This window comes from Oryx dammah, unplaced genomic scaffold (assembly GCF_014754425.2).
Source record: "Oryx dammah isolate SB20612 unplaced genomic scaffold, SCBI_Odam_1.1 HiC_scaffold_20, whole genome shotgun sequence".
Taxonomy (NCBI): Eukaryota; Metazoa; Chordata; class Mammalia; order Artiodactyla; family Bovidae; genus Oryx; species Oryx dammah.
Genome location: NW_024070204.1, coordinates 13,284,865 through 13,307,229, shown reverse-complemented (window position 1 = coordinate 13,307,229; position 22,365 = coordinate 13,284,865). Strand labels below are relative to the sequence as shown.

Below are 22,365 nucleotides of genomic sequence, written 5' to 3'. Positions count from 1 at the left end.
TAAGCTAATTTCATATCATAATACAAAAAAACCTCTTGGTTTGGTTCCAACATGATACAGTTTTCTGTGTCACCATTATAGTAATAGTCACACCTTTTTTATATATTTCATGATCACCTGGACCTTCTTAGCTTGCTCAGTATTAAATGAAACTTTGTGTGGGGGGGTGTTGTTGGACCTCTCTGGAATCTCCAGTTCTTTCCTCTTTCTGCTGCCGTCAGCCCTGGCCTTCTGAAGTCAGCTCAGACCCCAGAGTTGGGATCCCAGGATCCCAGTTGAGTAATCTGGCCATACCACTGTAAGGCCCTTCATCTCCTGTCTTTCCATCGAAGCCTTCTGGCGAGATCCCAGTTCTGAACCACCCAATGGTGTGCAGCTTGCACCACTTGCACCCAGGTAGCAAGTGCTCCTGCAGAAAGTTTCACAGTGGGACAAACTGATCTCTGTATACATTCACAGTCTCATCACTCACCTCAGCTGACTCTAGGGACTATGTCCGAGGGTCTCCACCCACCTCACTGTCCCCAGCAGATGACCTCACTGCCCACTTCACTGAGGAGCTCAAACCCACATGCCTACTCTCAGACCCTTGCATCACCTCTGCAGTCCCCATTACAGGAAAGCACATGTCCCTCCTTGGTCCCAGGCCACTCCTTCCTCCAGTGCCTCTGAGCCTGTCCTGTCCCGCTTTCTGGGGAACCTTATTCATCAGTTATCAGTGACTCTTTCTCTCTCCCCTGGATCATTTCTCTTGACATGGAAACATGCTCAAACTTCTGCCATCTTAAAACAACCACAACCCGTGGCGGATTCATGTTGATGTATAGCAAAACCAATATAATATTGTAAAGTAATTGGCCTCCAATTAAAATAAATAAATTTAAATTAAAAAAAAAAAAACACATAACCACAGCATCAGCAACAAGCTTTTTCTGGCTCCCATGTACCTCTGTAGCTACAATTCTATTTTTTCACAGCCAAACCTTTCAGAAAGGTGGTTTCCACTCAGGGTCTCCATTTCTTCCCTTCTCTTTCCTTCTTTTACCTACTGCAGACTGACTTCCACTCCCATCAGCTCACCCACACAGTTCTCACTAATGACCTGCTTGCCATTGAATCCAGTGCAGCAGTTTCCATTGACCTCATGGGTGTCTCAGTAACTCTTCATTCTGTTGACTGCGCCCTCCTCCATGAAACACCCCTTCTCACTGGCTCTCACACCACCATATCATGGTTTTTCTTCTACTTCTGACAGCCCAGGTCATCTATTGATATGTCAATGCTTAAGTTGCTCAAGACCCATCCCTCCTCACTGTGTATTCTATTCATGAAGAATCTGATGGTTGCCCTGCATTTATACCATCTGTAACATGACTGATATTCACCAAATAATTGTCTGCAGCCAAGCCCTCTGCACAAGGCATCTGAATGTCTCTATGATATTTCCACTCAGATCCTGCAACGGCATCATAAGCCTCCATTCATAATCTTCATGATCTTGATGACTGCATTTTTGAATGAACTTCTGCCCCTGCCATCTGCTCAGAAACCCAGGAGCCACCCTAGCAGCACCCCTCTTCATTCCCATCTGTCTAAAACATTTAATCCTAGATGCTTCCTTATCAGCCCACTTCTCCCCATCTCTGCTGCTCTGTTCTGAGAGGTCAGCCCTCCCACCTGGATCCCTAGAGATGCCTCCTGTCCCCTGGCCTGCCCCTGTGCTCTGGGTCTCCTCCCTCCTTCCCCACTGGGACCACAGAAATCGATTCTCAGTGACATTCTGGCCACCTCACCCCCTCCTCAAACCTGCTTTCAAATTGCCTCCTTGGCGTTCTTAAGATAAAAAGCCAGTATCCTGATCACAGGTTGAGAGGGGCTGAAAACCCACTGGCCCTGCTTCCTCCCCAGCCCAATCACTCTCCTCTGTCCCCTAGCTCTCTGCCCTCCAGCCCCTGGTCCTCCCTTCCAGACCCAGTGCAGCCAAACCCCTCCCCCTGGGGGCTTTGCCTGGATCCTTCTGCCCAGAAGGGAATGCCCTGGCCTCTGCTCTCCCCACCTACCACCGGCTCCTGCAATCCGCTGCCAGCCAGCTGCCTGGGCTCTGGGTCTCAGCTCAGATGCACCCCCACGGGGCGACTCCCCTTCACTCCACAGCCTCCTCCCCACTCCCAGCACCGCCACCCTCTTCCCTTCACTGGCCTTGTCAGGGGTTGACCATGACCCCTGCCTTCCCCGTGAGGTTGTCAGCTCCAGGAGAACAGAGTCTGGGACCACCTTATCCATCCCCAGCCCAGAGCAGGCTCTCCCTGGGAAAATCCTCACTACTGAGTCTGTAGGTTCCGCTCACAAAATAACCCAATGCAGTTTTGATGGCTGTATCAGATTCAAAAATCTTAATTCTGGATTGAAATGCAGAAGGGCCAGGTGTTGTTTTAACTGATAATTGATACCTGATAACTGACCCAACCCGCAGTGAAGATGTAAGATGTACAATAAGTGTTGGACCACATGGCATCAAGCTATTAACAGCACGGGGGAGGCTGACAAAACCATCACTCTGGCCTTGGACTGCTCTGGGCCGAATGGCTCCTGCCCGCCTCTGCCCCACTCTAGCCCACTCTGCTCCTCCTTCTGGTCCTCTCCATACCTTCCCCTCCCTTTTCCTTCATGTCCAGATCTTCTTCCTCGAGTCTGCTCACCTGGCCGTCTTGATGGCACCACCAGGAGCCTTCCTGGAGTTGGCAGAGGAGCGGTTCGTCTTCACATATTCATTTTCCCTCCAGCATGTTCTCAGTCTCTAAACACTGTCATCTTCATTAACACCGTAGGTTTGTGTATGTCGAATGTGAAGCCTGCTGCAGACATACTAGTCTGCATGTTAGGGCCCCTGAGAGGTCTTTGATTAGTTAGAGAAATAAATGGGCATCTTGGCCACATCACAAAACTCAATCTTCTGTTCCAAACACAATGGAGCCTTAACAAGGCTTTGCCCAGCTGGTCTTTGCCATCCTTCAGTTAATATGACTTCACGTTCACTTTTCACTTTCATGCATTGGAGAAGGAAATCGCAACCTACGCCAGTGTTCTTGCCTGGAGAATCCCAGGGACGGCGGAGCCTGGTGGGCTGCCGTCTGTGGGGTCGCACAGAGTCGGACACGACTGAAGCGACTTAGCAGCAGCAGCAGCAGCAGTTAATGCAGAACATTTGTTCCCCTGGGAAGCAGCAGGCATGGAGACAGTCACGGGCATCTTTCCTTCCATCAGTGGGCTCCACTGTATCCTCAGTGAGCGTGAACGTGAGTGCGTGATCGTGAGCATGCATGGACACTCGCGTCATCCGTGCTCCGGGCAGCCAGGTCCTGCCCAGGCAGCCGGGTCACATAGCTCTGTCGTCTGCATCCCCCTGCGCACACCTCTGACAGGTTCTGTAGCATTTAGTGGTTTAAGAACAACAGCCCCGGCACACGTGTCAGTTTGTGAGATAAGCTGACCACCTCTAACGTCTAATACTTTTCTTTCATTCCAAAGTTCCTCTGGATTGCTCTGTTCCCTACAGCAATTGAATGCACGCGTTTGATGAATCATGCTCATTCTCCAGCTTCTTTTTCAACTTTCTGTCACCAGTCATTCCTTGAGAATGCAGCGATCAGAGTATGCCTCCTTTGGTCAGACTCACTTCGCAGCGGTATATTTCACAAGCCTATCCTTCCATGGATGATTGGCTAAGAAGGTTGATGTAGCTCAGATACTCTCTCCCTCCCCCATTTTCCTACCTCTGCACCCACTATTCCTCAGGACTCCTCCCGAGATGGGAATCCCAGGACTCTGCCCAGAGGCTGGACTGATTCCCTCATTTCTACAAGATGAGACGTTAAATAGTTTGATAAATTTGCTTTAGAGCCTGTACCATTCAACAGAGATTGACACTTTACTATTATTTCAATCCCTGCTGACTTTGTATTTTTTTTTAACCTATGCCACGTTTGTAAGTCAATATCTTAAATTTAGATTGTCTGGTTTTATAATTAACACTGGCGGCTTTCGCAGCGTGTTTAGTGGAGTCCACGTTATACACGTAAATGGCCGTTTTTCTGTGGCCTGTCGCTGGCCACTGTTCTGTCCTTTGCGGAAGGTCACTTAGGTCCTCTGGCGTGGATTACCTGTGCACCTGGAGAGGGCAAAATTCTTCTGTATCGTTTAGGGTCCGGAAGCCAAAGTTTCTGGCTAGTCTTTAGCAATAACATTAACCAGGTGCGCAGTTGCCTTAAAAGAAACACTTAGTGGTGAACAGAGCTGAGTGGCCGTGTGTCCTTCCAGTGCTTCCCAAACACCTGAGCCTGGATTCCCCAAGAGAAGCGTCGAGCAGTAGCCCCAGGTCCCGCTCTCCTCGCCTTCAGTGCCAAGGCTTCTGCTCAGAGATCCATCTCAGTTGCGGGTGCAAGAGGTTGGGCTGGGCTTCTGTTAACTGGCTCCGTCCCCTCCCTGATGACTGTCTGTTTCCCCACCTCTCAGGTCGTTTTTGTAGCCATTCTACTTCACAGTCACCTGGAGTGCAGGGAGCCGCTGCTCATCCCCATCCTGTCCTTGTACATGGGCGCCCTCGTGCGCTGCACCACCCTGTGTCTGGGCTACTACAAGAACATCCACGACATCATCCCGGACAGGAGTGGACCGGAGCTGGGGGTAGGTCCTTAGACCCCGAGGACAGCCTGTCTGTACATCCGAGGGGAATACAGTTTGATCCTACCCCTGTGATTCAACGTGTCAGCATAACAGGCAGGTGCTCTGGGATGTCATATCCCAAGGTCAAGTGCTTGGTAATGTCCACAGGGATAAACAGCTGGTGAGCTGGTGAACTCTAGAGATGGAAGAGAGACCCTAGAGGTCACTCTCCAGCCTTCTTATCTCCATACAAGAAGACTGTCACAGTGAGTCACGTCAGGCCCAGGTGGAGGCACAGTGTTGATGGTTCTTCTTACTCTGTGGTCAAAAGGAAGTCACTCTGTGATCAACACAGATTTCAGGAGCCCTGGTACCATTGACCTCACATTTATTTAATTTCACAGCAGGGATCCAGACTGGGTTTGGGCTTTCTGTACTGACTAAACACACTCATTCAGGTACCTTCTACAGAGAGAGTTGAGGAGGGTTTAGGTGACACCTAATTTCTAAATTTAAAATTTATAAATTTTAAGTATGGTCTGTGGTCTCAGTCAGCTTCATGTCCCATTTGGCTTAGTTACCAACACAGGAACAATATTCAGACCAGACAGCACAGAGACCACAATGGGAATACAAGAGCCTCCCTTCTGAGGCTAAGAGAAGGAAGAGAGGGATGTGGTCTCAGAAGCCCTCCTGATGGAGGCAGAGGTCTGTGCCTCAAAAGGTGAATATGGTACAAACAAGGTATAATCTTACCCAGATGACCAAAGCATTCTTTTCATCAGTATGTGATTTATATGTATGCTAATCTTCTCTACCCTCTGATACCAATTGAGTTGGTATCTATCCAGCTATAAGGCAAATAGACATGACTTTGTATTTATATATAAATATAAATAGACCACTCTATCCCTGGGTCAGGAAGATCCCCTGGAGGAGGGCATGGCAACCCACCTCAGTTTTCTTGCCTGGAGAATCCCATGGACAGAGGAGCCTGGCAGGCTACAGTCCATGGGGTCACAAGAGTCAGACATGACTGAAGCCACTTAGCATGCAAAGTGGTGTGTATATATGTACATGAATGTGTGTGTGTGGACACACACACACATACACACACACATATATATGTATGTATATGTATGTGTATATATAGGGCTGCTCTGGTGGTTCAGACAGTAAAGAATCTGCCTGCAATGCAGGAGACCCAGGTTCGATCCCTGGGTCAGGAAGATACTCTGGAGAAGGGAATGGCTACTCACTCCAGTATTCTTGCCTGGGGAATCTCATGGACAGAGGAGCCTGGTGAGCTACAGTCTGTGGGGTTGCAAAGAGTCAGATATGACTGAATGACTAGCAATTTCAATTTATATACATATATAAACTGAGTACATTACCACACTCTAACCCTGATCCCACCTTTGACCACATGTTACTTTTGTCATGTCAAAACAGTCCTTGTACTGACCACTCACCTTGATCTGAGGTCAGGCCATCAATAATATCAGATTGAGATATTTCCATCATGAGGACCACCACATCAGATTGGTCTTGATGGTAGCAATCCATCTTAACATTCAGCTGCTAGCAAAGTGAAATAAAGTGACTCAGGTGGCCCCAGGGTGTGACACTCACCTTTATGAAGACTCGAAACCAAAGTCACTTGATAAAAGCCAGGTGTCAAAATAGTGCCTATCTTTGCTGTGGAATTGTTAATAGATAGCCTTTTCTTTACTGTGCTTTTATTTTGCTTATGCTTCTGAACATTTACATGACTTCTGTCAGAGCCTTGAGATTAGGAACGTCTGTCATAGACTTATACCGTGCCCAAATAATTAGGCTATTCGTGACCATACTGATTCCAAAATAAATTACAATAACGTTTTACTTCTACGAACTACCTCTTACCGACATGGCTTCTAGCCAGTCAGTTTTATGATATGAACAAGAACTTCTCTCACCTGTTTCTCAGGCTGTGAAGCTGGGTTCTGCTTGGGTTAGCGTTGCCCTGTTTAGACAATAGTGGTTTGAAGCCATCAAGCTTAAAGGCGTGTTTTGATTTCACGGGAGCTTGCCAGCTGTCTAAGTTCAATTCTAATAAGACTGTACATTTTATTTTAATTCAACTTGGCTTATTTACAGAGGCTTTTCCTACATTATTTTTAAGTATAGTGAATTGACTCATGATTGACATGAAAAGAAAAGGCTTTGACTCTGAATTATTTTTTTCTGTTCTCCTTCTCAAGTTCAGCGAACTTTATCCCATTTTGTTGATACAGGGAGATGCAACAATAAGAAAGATGCTGAGTTTCTGGTGGCCTCTGGCACTCATCTTGGCCACACAGAGAATCAGTAGACCCATTGTCAACCTCTTTGTTTCCCGGGACCTCGGTGGCAGTTCTGCAGCTACAGAGGTAAGGCCCCTTCTGGGAACATGGGTGCCCAAAGTCACCGTGTAACAAATGGGGGCGGGGAGGTGGCTGACAAATTTGTTTCCAGTTCCTCTTGAGAGCAAAGAAATCCTGTGATATTAAGTTCTATGATACCTTCACACAAGAAAGCATTGAGGATCTCCATCCGTGACTTAGAATGATGTGATTTTTTTTTTTTATGAGTATGGAAACAGTGACAGACTTTATTTTCTTGCATTCCAAAATCACTGTGGACAGTGACTGCAGCCATGAAATTAAAAGACGCCTGCTCCTTGGAAGAAAAGCTATGACAAACCTAGACAGTGTAATAAAAAGCAGAGACATTACTTTGCCAACACAGGTCTGTATAATCAAAGCTATGGTTTTTCCAGTAGTTGTATATGGATATGAGAATTGGACCATACAGATGGCTGATCACCAAAGAACTGATGCTTTCGAACTGTGGTGCTGGAGAAGACTCTTGAGAGTCCCTTGGACTGCAAGAAGGTCCAACCAGTCAATCCTAAAGGAGATCAACCCTGAATATTCATTGGAAGGACTGATGCTAAAGCTCCAATACTTTGGCCACCTGATGCAAAGCTCATGGGAAAAGACCCTGATGCTGGGAAAGATCGAGGGCGGGAGGAGAAGGGGAAGACAGAGGATGAGAGAGTTTGAGCAAACCCCTGGGAGATAGTGAAGGACAGAGATGCCTGGCGGGCTGCAGTCCATAGGGTCACAAAAAGTCGGATGCGTCTAAGTGACTGAATGAATGTAATGAGTATGGAGGAAGATATCTTATTCTTCCTTCTCGTTTACCACATGAAAAAACCAAGGTAAGGATGCAAAAGTAGTAAGAAGCTGGACTGTGTTAGAATCCACGTTTTCTTTCTCCCACTCACTGGCCTCTCCATTTCCCCATGGAGTCAGCGTGGAGCCTCTTCACTGCAGTCACAGAGGACGACGGGACCGGCCATGCGCAGAAGTACCCAGCAGGCAAGGGCTGATGCTTCTGTGTTCCGCCGACCTCCCTCACCTGTCATTGCTCCGCCTCCTGAATGTGCCACCCAACCTACCATGGCTTCTGCATCTTCGGCAACCTGCCTTCCTTCAAAGGAGGGTCTCCTCTATTTACTCACAACTCAAGAAATTCATCTGGAAACTGGCAGCTCCTCCAGGGAGAGAGTCGAAACATTTTTAAAATATTTTTCCATCATGCCAGTATGGTATGAACAAATAGAAAGACTTCGTTTGTTTGCTCATCTGCTGCCTTCTGGGGAATTAACTCTGGCTCTGGGACTGCTGATCCTTCAGGAAGGCCGGTGGCCACTCCCAAGGGCCTCCTGTTTACACAACTGCCCTTGCATGCACTTTCAGCACGTCTCCAGGCCGGGGTCTCTTGCCAGGTTCCATGTCCCGGGAAGCAGCTCATGTTGGCCTGGAAAGAGAAGTACATAAATCACAAGCTGAATGCTTTCTCTTGCCTCCGTGGGTTCCTGGATTTTGTTTTCTTGACTCACGAATGTCCTTTGGGGCGGCTTCTGTAACATGGCAGCTTTTTAACCTAGTACTTTTGTTTCAGCTGTCCTGTAAAAAGTATGGGACATGCCCCATCCCCCACCAATCACCTGTGTGCTAGAATTCCATCTTCCCCTAAAAATAAAAAAACAACCAAGATAATTTGTATGTTAAAATCATTTCTAAATGGACTTCAGTGCATAGAGACAGACCTCAGCATAGGGAGACAGAACTGACATGAATTAACCATCTGCTTCTGATGGGGTTGGCACTTGCATACATCTCATTGACTCCCAACAGCTCTGTGCCGTGGTTGTTGTTAGTCTTGTGGTTTTGCTGGAGGAACAGAGAGGGGGCCTGAGAGGGTTTGGGCTTCACACACACCTGGGAAGTGATGGAGTGATGCTGGAATCCAGATCTGCCTGATTCCACCACCTACTCCTCAGAGCAGTGTCTTCACCAGCTGAAGACCTACCTCACTCACATTCCTGGCATCAAAATGAAGGGTGACTGCAACCATGAAATTAAAAAACGCTTGCTCCCTGGAGGAAAAGCTATGACAAGCCCAGAAAGCATAGTAAAAATCAGAGACATCTCTTTGCCAGCTAAGGTCTGTATAGTCAAAGCTGTAGTTTTTCCAGTAATCATGTACAGATAGGAGAGTGGGACCATAAAGAAGGCTGAGTGCCAAAAAATTGAAATGTGTTGGAAAAGACACTTGAGAGTCCCTTGTACTGCAAGGAGATCAAACCAGTCCATCCTAAAGGAAACCAACCCTGAATATTCATTGGAAGGACTGATGCTGAAGCTGAAACTCCAATACTTTGGCCACCTCATGTGAAGAGTTGGCTCATTGGAAAAGACCTTGGTGCTGGGAAAGATTGAAGGCAGGGGAGGAGAAGGGGATGACAGAGGATGAGATGGTTGGATGGCATCATCAGCTCGATGGACATGAATTTGAGCAAGTTCCAGGAGTTGGTGAAGGACAGGGAAGCCTGGCATGCTGCAGTCCATGGGGTCGCAAAGAGTGGAACATGACTTAGAGACTGAACAACAACAAAGAAATGAAACTCTCCTATTCCTGGAAGAACCTGTTTGGCTTCCTGTGAGAAGTATTAGTTGTCTCAAGTTAAACATCAGAATTGGGCTCTCCTGGGCTGAACAGACTGGAAGGGAGTTGAGTGGGGTGGCGAGTACCATAAAGCCATGGACAGGTACGCACCATCAGCTTCCCTGAAGGACGGCGTGGAGGCAGAGAGGTGGTCCCTGAGTGCTGAGAGTTCAGAGAGCAGCAGTGGAGCTCAGAATCGCATCTGGAGACGCAAGAATCGGGCTAGACTAGAGGGTTCCATTTGGCTCTGTGAGAACCTGGAGGACCAGGGTTGAAATCTTGGCTTTTCAATCCATGATCGGGGCCTGGATAAATGTATCTAAAACAAGACGCATCCTCCTAGCCTCAGATGTACACCCTGAACCTGCTCAGCCTGCTCCCCAGGATGCAGGGGGCCTCTGCCCCTTCCTCCTGCTCCAGGGCCATCCCAAGGCTGGCCATGCTGTCACCCGGGATGGAATGACTTGTCAGGGGACTGTAGCTGAGACGGCTCATGCTGCCACGTGGCAGGTGGCAGGCAGAGGCTGGAGATGCTCTCTGTGGATGCCTTGCTAACTGCCGGCTCTTCCTCTTGCAGGCCGTGGCAATTCTGACGGCCACATACCCCGTGGGTCACATGCCGTATGGCTGGTTGACGGAAATCCGTGCTGTCTACCCCGCTTTTGACAAGGTGAGAACCCCGAGCGGCGTGGTTTCCAAAACACTCTCTTTAAAATTAGCGTTTGAGAGACAGCAATCTCCGGTGATGGACACCTCGCTGTCTCTCAGCTTCACCTCCCTCTGCAAGGTTGATGTAGCATTGGGGCTGGCGGAGGTAATTGTGGAACACGTCCCTCAGGAAATCACAGAGGCAAATTGATGCTTGCCTTGATGTGGCTCCCAGGACGTGTCTCCAAACTGGTCTTCACTTCTAGGTTACTCCTGTTGAGAAATTATTTGCAAAAGGAAAATGATGCTCTCAAAAATATTAATATATTGTTGTCGTTTCTGTGTTTTGTTGCTTTTTGTTTGTTTTTACTGACCTCATCGCTGATGTGAAGGTACAGACAGTTGTGTGCTTGAGTTCATAAGCTTATGGCTTTCTTTCGAGGGGGTACATGCATACCCTGGGTCCAGGCTGGTTCAGTTCAGTTGCTCAGTCGTGTCCGACTCTTTGTGACCCCATGGACTGCAGCACTCCAGGCTTTCCTGTCCATCGCCAACTCCTGGAGGTTACTCAGACTCATGTCTATTGAGTCAGTGATACCATCCAACCATCTCATCCTCTGTCCTCCCCTTCTCCTCCTGTCTTCAATCTTTCTCAGCATCAGGGTCTTTTCCAGTGAGTCAGTTCTTCACATCAGGTGGCCAAAGGTTTGGAGTTTCAGCTTCAGCATCAGTCCTTCCAATGAAAATTCAGGACTGGGATGTACTTATTCTAGCTAAAAGCTTCTGCTGACATTGCAGGGAGGCACATAAGTCTTCAGATCTGTAACCTGAGACCAGGTCAACACTGACCTGCAGATCATTTGAGAAATGCCTTTTTCATTCAAGCATAATTATTTAAACTTTCAACCTAAAGCAAATAAGTAGAAAAAGAGACCCCTCCCCCAAAAGATTGTATGTAATGTTTTAAAATGAAAAAATAGGAAAAAAGCAAACAACGTACCCCTTGTACCCATAATAGCAACTGTTTGGATTTCTGTAGAACTAGCTCAGAGTCATTGCTGACATCATTTTAATCTGGTCCCAAAAGAGCCCTGAGAGGTGACGAGAGGAAGTCTGTTCACCAGCATCCCCAGCATATTACCTGCCTCTCTCCCCCCACCCATAATCAGTCATCTGTAGATGGCAGCTCCCTTCCAGGCAAGTCAGGGATCACAGCCACACACAAGAGAGGGAGGCCCTCGTTCAGAACTCTTTACAGGGTTGGAACTTCCCCAGTAAACAATGAGCTGAACGCTCCACCGCTTGCCAACATTCACTTGGAGCATCAGAATGCAGAGTGTGTCCTAAAAAAATGCCTTTGATGCCTGCTTCCCAGCCCTTTGAGAGTGGACTTCAGAAGGTCTGAGTCACATGCAGCAGACAGCTATGTTGGACTGGGTTTAAGCCAATCTATGGAGGGAAATCAGTATTCTCATGTCAAGGAACACGTGTATAGAAGTAAGTCCTCGAAAACCAAGATGGATATAAGTCTTCTTGCTAAATGTTTAGCTCTTGGAGAATAAGACTATATAATAAAATCCAATAGCAGGGTTCTACTTGTGTTCGAACCTCCTGGCTGTGAGCGTCTCATCTAAAATTGGTTTTGGCTACTTTGAAATGATTAAACTTAACAATACAGCCCTGTCCAATTTTGCTAAGAGCAGCCAAGTAAAACATTGTTTTATTCACAATCACAGAGGTTAGACGCTATGAAAAGAATCCCTTTAAGGAGCATCCCTCAAGCCCGATGCTGGAGGAAATCAGGATCCTTGTGAAACCTCCCCATCGTCACCATGCATTCCACCGCACCGCTCCGGCCATTCCCATGAATGCTGTCTATTCACCTCTGTGTGGACTTCCGGAATTTGCTGCATTGACAGTTGAAAATCCTTAGCCTGCTTGTGGGTTCCAGACTTAGAGATTTAACATTTCTCACATACCTTCGGATGTTTCTAGCTAAACAGGGAGATGGGAGAGTTTTCCACTCTTCCACATTCTCCTTAGTGTTTGGTTATCATCCTACAAAAGACTGTGTCTCTGCGAAAAAGCCAACGGGGCAAGCAAGACGAGACACTGATGCTGAGCTAATGATACGTGCTGGTTTACTCCCACCATATTGGCAAACATATTTTCTGTCTTAAAAATCAAAACACACTTGAGGGAGCTACGGCCCATGGCTGCCACCACGAGGGGACGGGGAGGGGGGGCAGGCATGTGTGTTTGGAAGAGGAGCCTCCTCCTCACCCAGCCCACCAGGGGACCACCCTCGTGGATCCCTGGGGGAGAGCAGATGAAGAGATGTCCCACGTGCTGTGATGGGCACTGTGCCAACACAGCAGTCTGTTTTCCAGGAAAAGCAGATGTGCTTTAGAGACCGGAGTGAAGAAAATGGAAACCCCTCCAGAGGTTTGCGCTGGCAGCACAAACGAGAAGGGCTTCCAGAGACTGTCTCAGCCTCTGATGGGAAGCACACATCAAAAGGTCTCTTGCAAGTGGGACCTGTAACACCTCCGCTTGCACATCTGTCATTAGGCTGATGTGCGAGCCAGGGGCTTGTCGTTTGTTTCCGTGAGTCAACTCTGGGGCTCGGTGGATCCATAACGAGGAGGGTGTTGTTTTTCTCAGCTGCTGTTGATAGTCAAGGGCCAGACACGCGACCCTCAATCAAGGTTTTGATTGAGTGGCGGGTACACTTAGCAATGATGCTGAGATGGCATCAGCCAGCCTCAGGGATGTGTCTGAGGGCCCCCTACATCCGTGTGCTCACATTTCAATTTAATAAGGGCTGTTTGAGCATCTTCTCTACTTAAGAAAGGTGGTGCTGAGTTGCAGGAGCTAAAGAGATGGGTGAAACACCCAGTCCTTTATCTCAGGGAGCAAATGTGCCCCTCACAGGAATCTTGACATGTGCCCCCAGATACGCTCTGGGGCCCCAGTTGCCCCCTGATGCAGGCTCAGTTGCCATCCTTGCCTGCAGAGCCCAGGGCGGTCGGACACTGCAGGAGGGGCCGGGGCCCTGAGCTAGGTGGGTGGGCACCCAGAGCCCCGAAGAGGGTACTGACTCCGGAGACCCTGCTGGGCAATTCAGTCCGGAACTCCCTCTGGTTAGCCATCATGTCCAAAAGCCTGACAGCTGTCTGAGAGAGACGTCCAGTCACAGCCGTGTTTGAAGCTGTCCCTTGACATCTATGCTTCAGACACGTCAAATCAAACAGAAATGAGATGCTCAGTAAGACGCACGAGTGGTCAGCCCAGGATAACCCGGAGCCTTTTCTTGCCCCCCTAGAATAACCCCAGCAATAAACTGGTGAGCACGAGCAACACGGTCACGGCAGCCCACATCAAGAAGTTCACATTCGTCTGCATGGCCTTGTCGCTGACGGTAAGGACAGACCCACCCCCGCCCCCGCCTCTGTGTCTTGGTTTTAGAAAAGAGGAAATTGCCATTCTAAAGGGAGAAGTCTTGTATTCCATAATGCAGTGCTATGCTGGATAAGGTGACAGCCTCTCCTAGATATTTTTATCCCAAAATACAAATGACAGTTAATCAAGGATGGCATTGGGTCTACGCTTCTCCTGGTGGCTCAGACAGTAAAGAATCTGCCTGCAGGCAAGAGACCTGGGTTCGATCCCTGGTTTGGGAAGATCCCCTGGAGAAAGGAAATGGCCATCAACGCCAGTGTTCTTGCCTGGAGAATTCCCTGGACAGAGGAGCCTGGTAGGCTACAGTCCATGGAGCCGCAAAGTGTCAGACATGACTGAGCAACTTTCACTTTCATCGAGTCTAAGAATAGAGGGTCAACTTCTGGCATTTCAGTAAGGGGCTCCTTCCTGCTGAAGAAAGGCAGGCTTCACCTTTCTTAATGATATTCTGTCTTACTGAATAATTTCCAGCCCATCTTTAAACACTCAGAGTCAACTGTCTCTTTTCCAAATTTAATTGGTATGATTTGTTTCATGGGTAAAAGTTCCTTCCTTTGTATGTTTACACTGCTGAATCCTTCCTATGGAGCCATCGTTCACCACACACTTACCAGGCACCTACAGGATCCGAAACCCCGTGCCGTCTTCAAGGACAGAGGTGTGAACAAGAGTGGATAGCACCTCCTGGTTGGCAGGGCCTGTCGGTGACGCTGCACAGCCTTAAATAAGCAGTACACACCCTTCCTTTATCAACTCACCTGGGCAGTTCAGATGTAGGAGATATGTTCAGAAAACATGAGAAAAAATTCCAAAATGCTCTATAATCCCAAGCACACAGTATATAATTTAAGGCTGTTTATAACATTTATCAACAGGAGCAAGAAAATAATAATGGCATTTATAAACAACTCCACATCGTAGACTGTGCTCTGTGAGTTCTAAAGACGGAGATGAGAAGAGGATAAGATGAAAGAGGGGTCTTTTGAACTCAGTTCCTTGTTTTTTGTGGTGGCTACATATTTAAGTCCTGTAGAAATTCTGCTTTTTTTACAGCCTAATGGAAAAACCGTAACAGAAATAGCTGAGTGTGGGCAGTTCCCGTCATAAATGACTGATACCGAGGACTTAAGACAAGAAGAGGTTTGGGGACAAGTGATGACTGGAATATCGTGAGCATTGTCACTGGCCTTTATCACAAGAACCACTTAGCTAGATGAGCCCTAAAAGGGGTCCCTTAAAATCAAGTCTGATACACATTTTAAACCTCGCTTGGATTTTTTTTTTTAAAAACCCATAGTTTAATATTTGATCCTTTGACCCAATACCTGAATAAACTCATCAAGGACAACACGAGGTCTATAGCCCATCACCCAAGCCCTTTGACACTGGGTCCTGACTCGGCATCCTTGGCCACCCCATCACCCCAGCCCAGCCCTTCCTCTCAGTCCGTCCCCCATGAAACTGGGAAACTGCAAGGGGATGTCAGAAGCATGTTCCAGGCCCCCTCCCCGGGGTGGGGAGACCTCTGATAGTACGCCTGCCTGAGTCAGGGAGGTCAACCCCGGCAACCCTGTTCTCCTGGTTGTATTATTTCTCCCTACAGTGTGCAAATTTTTCCGTAGTTCCCTAAAACATTAGCAAAACACTGCACAACCTTGAAACCGTTTAAAAGAGGATTTTAGGAAAAACAGAGAAGGTTTCTATTCCTGGAGCAGACTTCAGCTTTTGGAGCCTGTGTTAAGTGACTGAAACTTGGTTCGGATGCCAGGGTCTGTGACTTGGACACCATCCAGCTCCAAGAGCTGGAAGCTTTGGGCTGTTGCTCACTCTGCGGTCAGGGTCTGGCTCCCCTGTCTCCTCTCACTCCACGTGGACCTCCTCCCTCAGTTATGGTCAAGTCTGAGGGGAACCTTAGCAGATTGAGTTTATGGATATTCCTTCCTTCCTTCAGTTCACAGGCAATACTCTATACTTCTAAAACAAAAGCAGCAAGTGTATTTTGAAGTGATAACCATGTAAAAGCTAGAAAAATGCTTTGATCTTCCACAAAGGTTATTTAATTTTTAGTTTTATTTAGTTTTAACTATTTAATTATTCTAATCCTACCATCTGTGGGTGCGTGCTAAGTTGCTTCAGTTGTGTCCAACTCTTTGCAACCCTGACCCTATGAATTGTAGCTCGCCAGGCTCCTCTGTCCATGGGATTTCCCAGGCAGGAATACTGAAGTGGGTTGCCATTTCCTTCTCCAGGGGATCTTCCTGACCCAGGGATCAAACCCGAGTCTCCTCCATTGGCAGGCAGATTCTTTAGATTTCACTGAGCTACCTGAGAAGCCCAGATTACAGTATAGGGTAAACCTGACTTTTAAAAAGGTCTTCCCAGGAGGCTTGGTGGTAAAGAATCTGCCTGCCAATGGGGTTGCAAAGAGTCGCACATGACTTAGCAACTTGGCAACAACAAATAACTTTTATGTGCACTGGGAAACCAAAAAATCATGTGACTCACTTTATTGCAATAGTCACTTTATGCTGATGGCCCAAAATAGTTCCAAGAGATGTCTCTACACGTATTTAATAAGGCTTAAATTTTAAATCGTGCTTCATTGCAATATTCACTTTACTGGGGAAGTAAAAAGTGAACGTGTGAAAGTGTTAGTCACTCAGTGGTGTCTGACTCTTTGTGACCCCATGGACTGTAGCCCACCATGGTCCTCTGTCTGTAGAATTTTCCAAGAAAGAATACTGGAGTGGATTGCTGTTTGCTTCCCCAGGGGATCTTCCTGACCCAAGGACTGGACCCAGGTCTCCTGCATTGCAGGCAGATTCTTTACCATCCCAGCCACCAAGGAAGTCTAGACCAAAACCTGCATTATCTCCGAGGTCTGCCTGTGATGGCACCAGCTAGAAGCCCGCCTTCCAAGCTGCTTCTGCAGGGCCTTCCTCTCTGTACTGTGCTCTTCCAGCAAATAGGAACAGATACCTGGCCCTGAGGCCAGGGCTTGCCGGCACGCTTGAAGCAGTGGTTTCTTCAACAATACAAACAGTAGTATTATGGTGTGTCTCAGATACATTGGCTTCCCAGCTGGTGCCAAAGAATCTGGCTGCTAATGAAGAAGACGCAAAAGATGCGTGTTCGACCCTTGGGTCAGGAAGATCACCTGGAATAGGAAATGGCAGCCCACTTCAGTATTCTTGCCTGGAAAATTCTATGGACAGAGGAATCTGGTGGCTACAGTCCATGGGGTTGCAAAGAGTTGGACACAATTGAGTGGGTGAGCACAGCACAGCAGCAGATACGTTACCTTTATAATGACTCAGTCAACTGGGCCTCAGTCAGTTGGCTCTACCATCTTGGCTAGAGGCCGGCCTGCGTGCGTACTCAGTCATGTCCTACTCGTGACGGTCCCGTGGACTGTAGCCCACCAGGCTCCTCTGTCCATAGGACTTTCCAGGCTAGAATACTGGAGTGGGTTGCCCTTTCCTTCTCCAGGGGATCCTCCTAACCTAGCGATCAAACCTGCATCCCCTGCATTGGCAGGCAGATTTTTTTTACCACTGAGCCACCAGGAATTGCCATTAAAAGATATATAGAAAAAATATAAGGGTTATCCCCCTAAATTCATTGTTATGCTATCACTAAACTCCGGGAGATGGTGATGAACAGGGAGGCCTGGCGTGCTGCGATTCATGGGTCGCAAAGAGCTGGACACAACTGAGCGCCTGAACTGAACTGAACTGAACTGATAGTGCATACCGCTTTGTATAGTACTTACCATGTTCATTCTTCACATCGATTATTCCCTGTAGGCCCTGAACTTCCCTAGGCAGGGTCGGCGGGTTAGTCACCTCTTATCCCCAGGGCCTAGCATCCTGCCTGCCACAGAAGGGGCACAATAAACAGAACCCAAACACAGGAATCAATTAATACTTACCTGTGTGATAAGAATCAGAAAGGTGCTGATGGCATTCACCCCTCCTGAGCCACAATCTCCTTATTTATACTGAGGTTATCTTATTTTTAAAGCTCTTAAAACGCCCTTAACTTGAGAGTCTATTTTCACTTTTTAAATTTTTAAACTGCATAGTATCAGGAAATTAACATGGCAGAGCACTTAGGATAGACACATCATGCTTATTACAGTGGGCAATATTCTGTACAAAGTGCGAGCCTTCTGATGGTTCCAGAGCTTTCTACACATTGCCTAGGATTAGAGCACTTTGCCAAGCGCTGGTCCTTTGGGCATTAGTGACTCTTCTCTCTGGGACTTTGAGAAGAGCTGGCGCCACAAATGCTGCAGACATTCAGTGACCCAATGATGCTAAATGCTTTTTGAAGGAAAACCTGTACGGTCCAGAGCAGAAACTCATCTTGCAGTCAGAATGGGCCCATTCTTCAGGCCCTGACATGTTCAGTTCAATATCTGTCTTTGCCTGTGAAAAATACTTTTGACAGTTAACAAGAGACCATGGTGCTGGGAAAGATCGAAGGCAAAAGGAGAAGAGGGCAACAGAGGATGAGATGGTTGGATAGCATCACCGATTCAATGCACATGAACTTGGGCAAACTCTGGGAGATGGTGAGGGACAGGGAGGCCTGGCGTGCTGCGGTCCATGGTACTGCAGAGTTGAACACAACTGAGCAACAACATGAGAATAATATTTCAGCATGCTACAATGCCTGCATATGCTTATGCCCTAGTACAGATTTTCAATTTAACTTAGAGTGAATCCCTGACTCCGAAAGTTCATTCTTCCCTCATTTTCTTATCTGAGAGTTTGTCTGAACCACTGGGCTTCAAGACAAGCAGCCCAGAATGCCTTCTGCCCAGCTGGAAGAGGAAGTGGATTTAGGAAGAGTATAAGGTAGGAAAGCAGAAGCTTGGCCCAAGGAACATCTTGCTTCCCTGCCTTTAGGAAACTTAGAAAATCACTGATTGGCTCCTTTAGACCATTTGATGGGCATGAGGGTGAAAAGGGAGAGCTTTAGCTGATTGGAAAGATCAACTTCAAAATAGTAAGAACCTCTGATAAAAGTTAATCCCCTCAATAGCAACAAAGGTGCAGATGCGATGCAGACCAGGGGCAGGCGGACACACTGCTGTCTGGGGTGAAGGAGCACACAGTTCAAAACCATGCTCTCTTTAAATAAGGTTGAAAGAAGGATGCCGCCTGGCAGGAGCAGGTGTGGTGCAGCGGCCACTCAGAGGAGGCCAGCGGTCCGAGCTGTGCAGGACAAGACGGCGCCATGAAGAACAAGGCTGGAGCTGGCGCTGGGGTCAGAAGCAGGCAGCCGGGTTTGCCCAGAACCTTCCGGCAGAGCCATGGTCTCCGCCCTTAACGTGGCCGATTATAAAGCCCCGTGATACCCAGGGTGTCCTGAGAGGCTGCGTTTCTCTAGTAGACACTCGTGGTGATCGCAGACAGAGGGTGGTGGCCGTGAGCTTGAGAAGGAGGCAGGTGTTACTTCCTCTTTGGGAGAGGAACTGATAACGCTAAACTTAGAGAAACACAGCCCCTTGGAACTGATCACGATTGCCCCCTGAATCCCAGCCTTGGGGATAGAATAGAAACCACTAACCAGGTAGGATATGTCTTTTCAATAGACTTTTTGGTGCAGAGAAGCACTCCAAAAGGTACCAGACCCCCATATTCCTGGATGTGAGGCCACTGTGGTGAAGTGAATGGATGAGCTTGCTAAGTGTACCAAGCTCGCCAATTTGGTGCCCCAAACGAGTGGTCTTTTTTTTCTAAAGTGTTAGTGGCTCAGTTGTGTCCGACTCTTTGCGACCACATGGACTGTAGCCCACCAGGCTCTACTGTCCATAGGATTCTCCAGGAAGGAATACTGGAGTTGGGTTGCCATTCCCTTCTTCCTAACCCAGGGTTCCAACCTCTCCCAAATTGCAGGTGGATTCTTTTACCATCTGAGCCACCAGGGAGTTGTTTGTTGTTGTTGTTTTTTCTAAAATTCATAGCAAATCATATTAAGTAGGCAAGTTATAGCAGCTTTAGATTATTTTAGCTGACCAGTTTCCATTTTTATTTCACAATGCAAGTTTTTCAACATCTGCTGTTTTCTTACACTCTCTGCCACTCTAGTGTGGGGGAGCCATTGCCAAGAGAGGGGGCCCCTCTGTCTCAAGAGAGGTGGGGAAGAATTCCTGCAAGGCATGGGCTTGGCTGCTGCTGAACCTCCTCAACCCCCTTCATACAAAATGGAAACGGTGTCCACCAGAGGGATGGTGGCAGGAAGGAAGAGCCGCCAAAGCACTTGCGTGCAGTGAATGACCTACACGGTCACACCCAGCACCCCTGGATGTTGAACCCCAGAGAGGCCAGAGGGGAAGAGCTAGGAGCAGAGGAAAGGGAGAGACAGAGTCAGAGCGACGGAGAGTGAGGTCAGCAGGGAAGGGGAGGGACCAAGGGGCCCGGGGGAGAAAGGGGCACTGCAGCGTCAGAGGAGATGGAGCAGAGTGGCGGAGGTGGGTTCAGCAGACAACGGGGAGGATGGGAAGGCCCCAGAGACCCCCCCCCCCGCACCACTCCACCCCCACCCCGGGCCTTGCCAGCCCTTCCAATAGCAATTGCTGTAAACCGTGTGCATGCTAAGTCGCTTCACTCATGTCCAACTCTTTGGGACCCCATGGACTGTAGCCTACCAGGCTCCTCTGTCCGTGGGACTCTCCAGGCAAGAATACTGGAGTGGGTTGCCCTGCCCTCCTCCAGGGGAATCTTCCCAACCCAGGGATCGAACCCGAGTCTCTTACATCTCCTGCATCGGTAGGCAAGTTCTTTACCACAGCCTGGGAAGCCCGCTGTGAACTTTAGAAGAGTTTAAAAGAGGCAGGTTCTTAAGAAATGAGTAACTGCAACAAGTTGTCAGTGGGCTAAATAGACTGTTCCACAGGTTGATGTGGGTGAACTTGGCTGTTTCAGGAAGGCGGGTGTGAAGGGGTTCTCTCGCTAGGCGGCCACAGGGTGGGCTTCATGGCCCCAGATTCAGACTTTCTGAGGTTGTGGGGCCGTGCCAAGGCCTCCAGGCTGCACCCCACTGGCCTCCCCCAGCTTCAACAAATGGAGGCTGTTTGATGGCAGTGGTGGTGGTAGTGGTGGGGTGGGGAGTGTGTGCGTGGGTGTGTGTGGCTGTCACTGAGGGCAGAGAGAGAAGGCGGCCTTGCTATCCAACCATGCCTTTGCTGTTGCTGTTCCGTCGCTCAGTCGTGTCTGACTCTGCGACCCCATGGACGGCAGCACACCAGGCCTCCCTGTCCTTCACCATCTCCCGGAGTTTACTCAAGCTCATGTGCATTGAGTTGGTGATGCCATCCAACATCTCATCCTCTGCCGCTCCCTTCTCCTCCCGCTTTCAATCTTTCCCAGCATCAGGGTCTTTTCCAGTGAGTCGGCTCTTCGCATCCAGTGGCCAAAGTATTGGAGCTTCAGCTTCAGCATCCAACCAGAGTATCTCACAGTAGGATGCAGGAGTATCTGAGGCCAGTGGCTGTTACTACTTAAGGATCTGGTTACTTTCTTAAAAAGATTTATAATAGGTTTTTACTCTGGATCCACCCTGAGCCTTGCTTTTTGACGTCAATGGGTGGTAAAAAGGGAAAGTATGACTCTGTACTCAATCCCAAGTGTTCTATTCTGATGGTTATGGGTTGAACTATGTCCACCCCAAAGTTCTATATTGAAGTTCTAGCCCCAGCGCCTTGGGATGAGACCTTATTTGGAAATAAGGTTTAGGTGAGGTCCTAGTGGGTGGGTCAGGTGGACCCCTGTTCCATCTGACTGGTGTTCTTGTGGGGGTGGGATATGGATACACAGGCACAAGGAGGGTGCCACGTGGAGGCCAGAGTGATGCTGGATGCTTCTGGAAGCTGGGAGGCGTGGAGCAAACCCTTCCCTGGGCCTTCAGAGGGAGCGTGACCCTGCTGACACCTTGATTTTGGTGTCACTCCCGGACCGAGAGATGATAACGTGTTGTTAGGCTGCTCAGTTTGTAGTGCTTTGTTATAGCAGCTCTAGCAAACTCATACACTGATGTTTCTGGAAGAGAGGCACCCTCTTGTCATTTAAGGCCACGTGGATTGATTGACTAGACCTAACTAGTCAACTAGGGGCTTCCCTGGTGGCTCAGTGGTAAGGCGTCCACTTGCCAATGCAAGAAATACAGGTTTCATCCCTGGGTTGGGAAGATCCCCTGGAGAAGGAAATGGCAACCTGTTCCAGCATTCTTGCCTGGAGGAGCCTGAGGAGCCTGACAGGCTACAGCCCATGGGGTCACAAGAGTCGGACACAATTTAGTGACTAAACAACAAACTATCCAACTTGTTTGCTTTCTTTTGAAATTCCCCACTTACTACTTCCATAAGACATCTGTATTCTTGTGTTTCCAGCTTCTTGGAGTAAGGATCTGAGTGTAGGAATCACTTAGAAATATTCTTCTTGCAGGTTAGCACTGTCCCAAGCTTCTGCAGTAAAGAGTCTGCCTGCAGTGCGGGAGACCCAGGTTCGATCCCTGGGTTGGGAAGATCCCCTGGAGAAGGAAATGGCA

The 22,365-nt window shown here is 48.3% G+C and overlaps 1 protein-coding gene across 1 annotated transcript in view; it reads left to right on the top strand.

Annotated features, from left to right (window-relative positions):
* ANKH (ANKH inorganic pyrophosphate transport regulator) overlaps positions 1 to 22,365 on the top strand; it is a 167,032-nt gene that overhangs the window by 117,438 nt on the left and 27,229 nt on the right. Inside the window, exons 5-8 of the mRNA XM_040262251.1 lie at positions 4,513 to 4,683; positions 6,939 to 7,073; positions 10,277 to 10,369; positions 13,673 to 13,768. Coding sequence (XP_040118185.1) covers positions 4,513 to 4,683; positions 6,939 to 7,073; positions 10,277 to 10,369; positions 13,673 to 13,768 — 495 coding nt within the window. The remainder of the gene's footprint in view (positions 1 to 4,512; positions 4,684 to 6,938; positions 7,074 to 10,276; positions 10,370 to 13,672; positions 13,769 to 22,365) is intronic.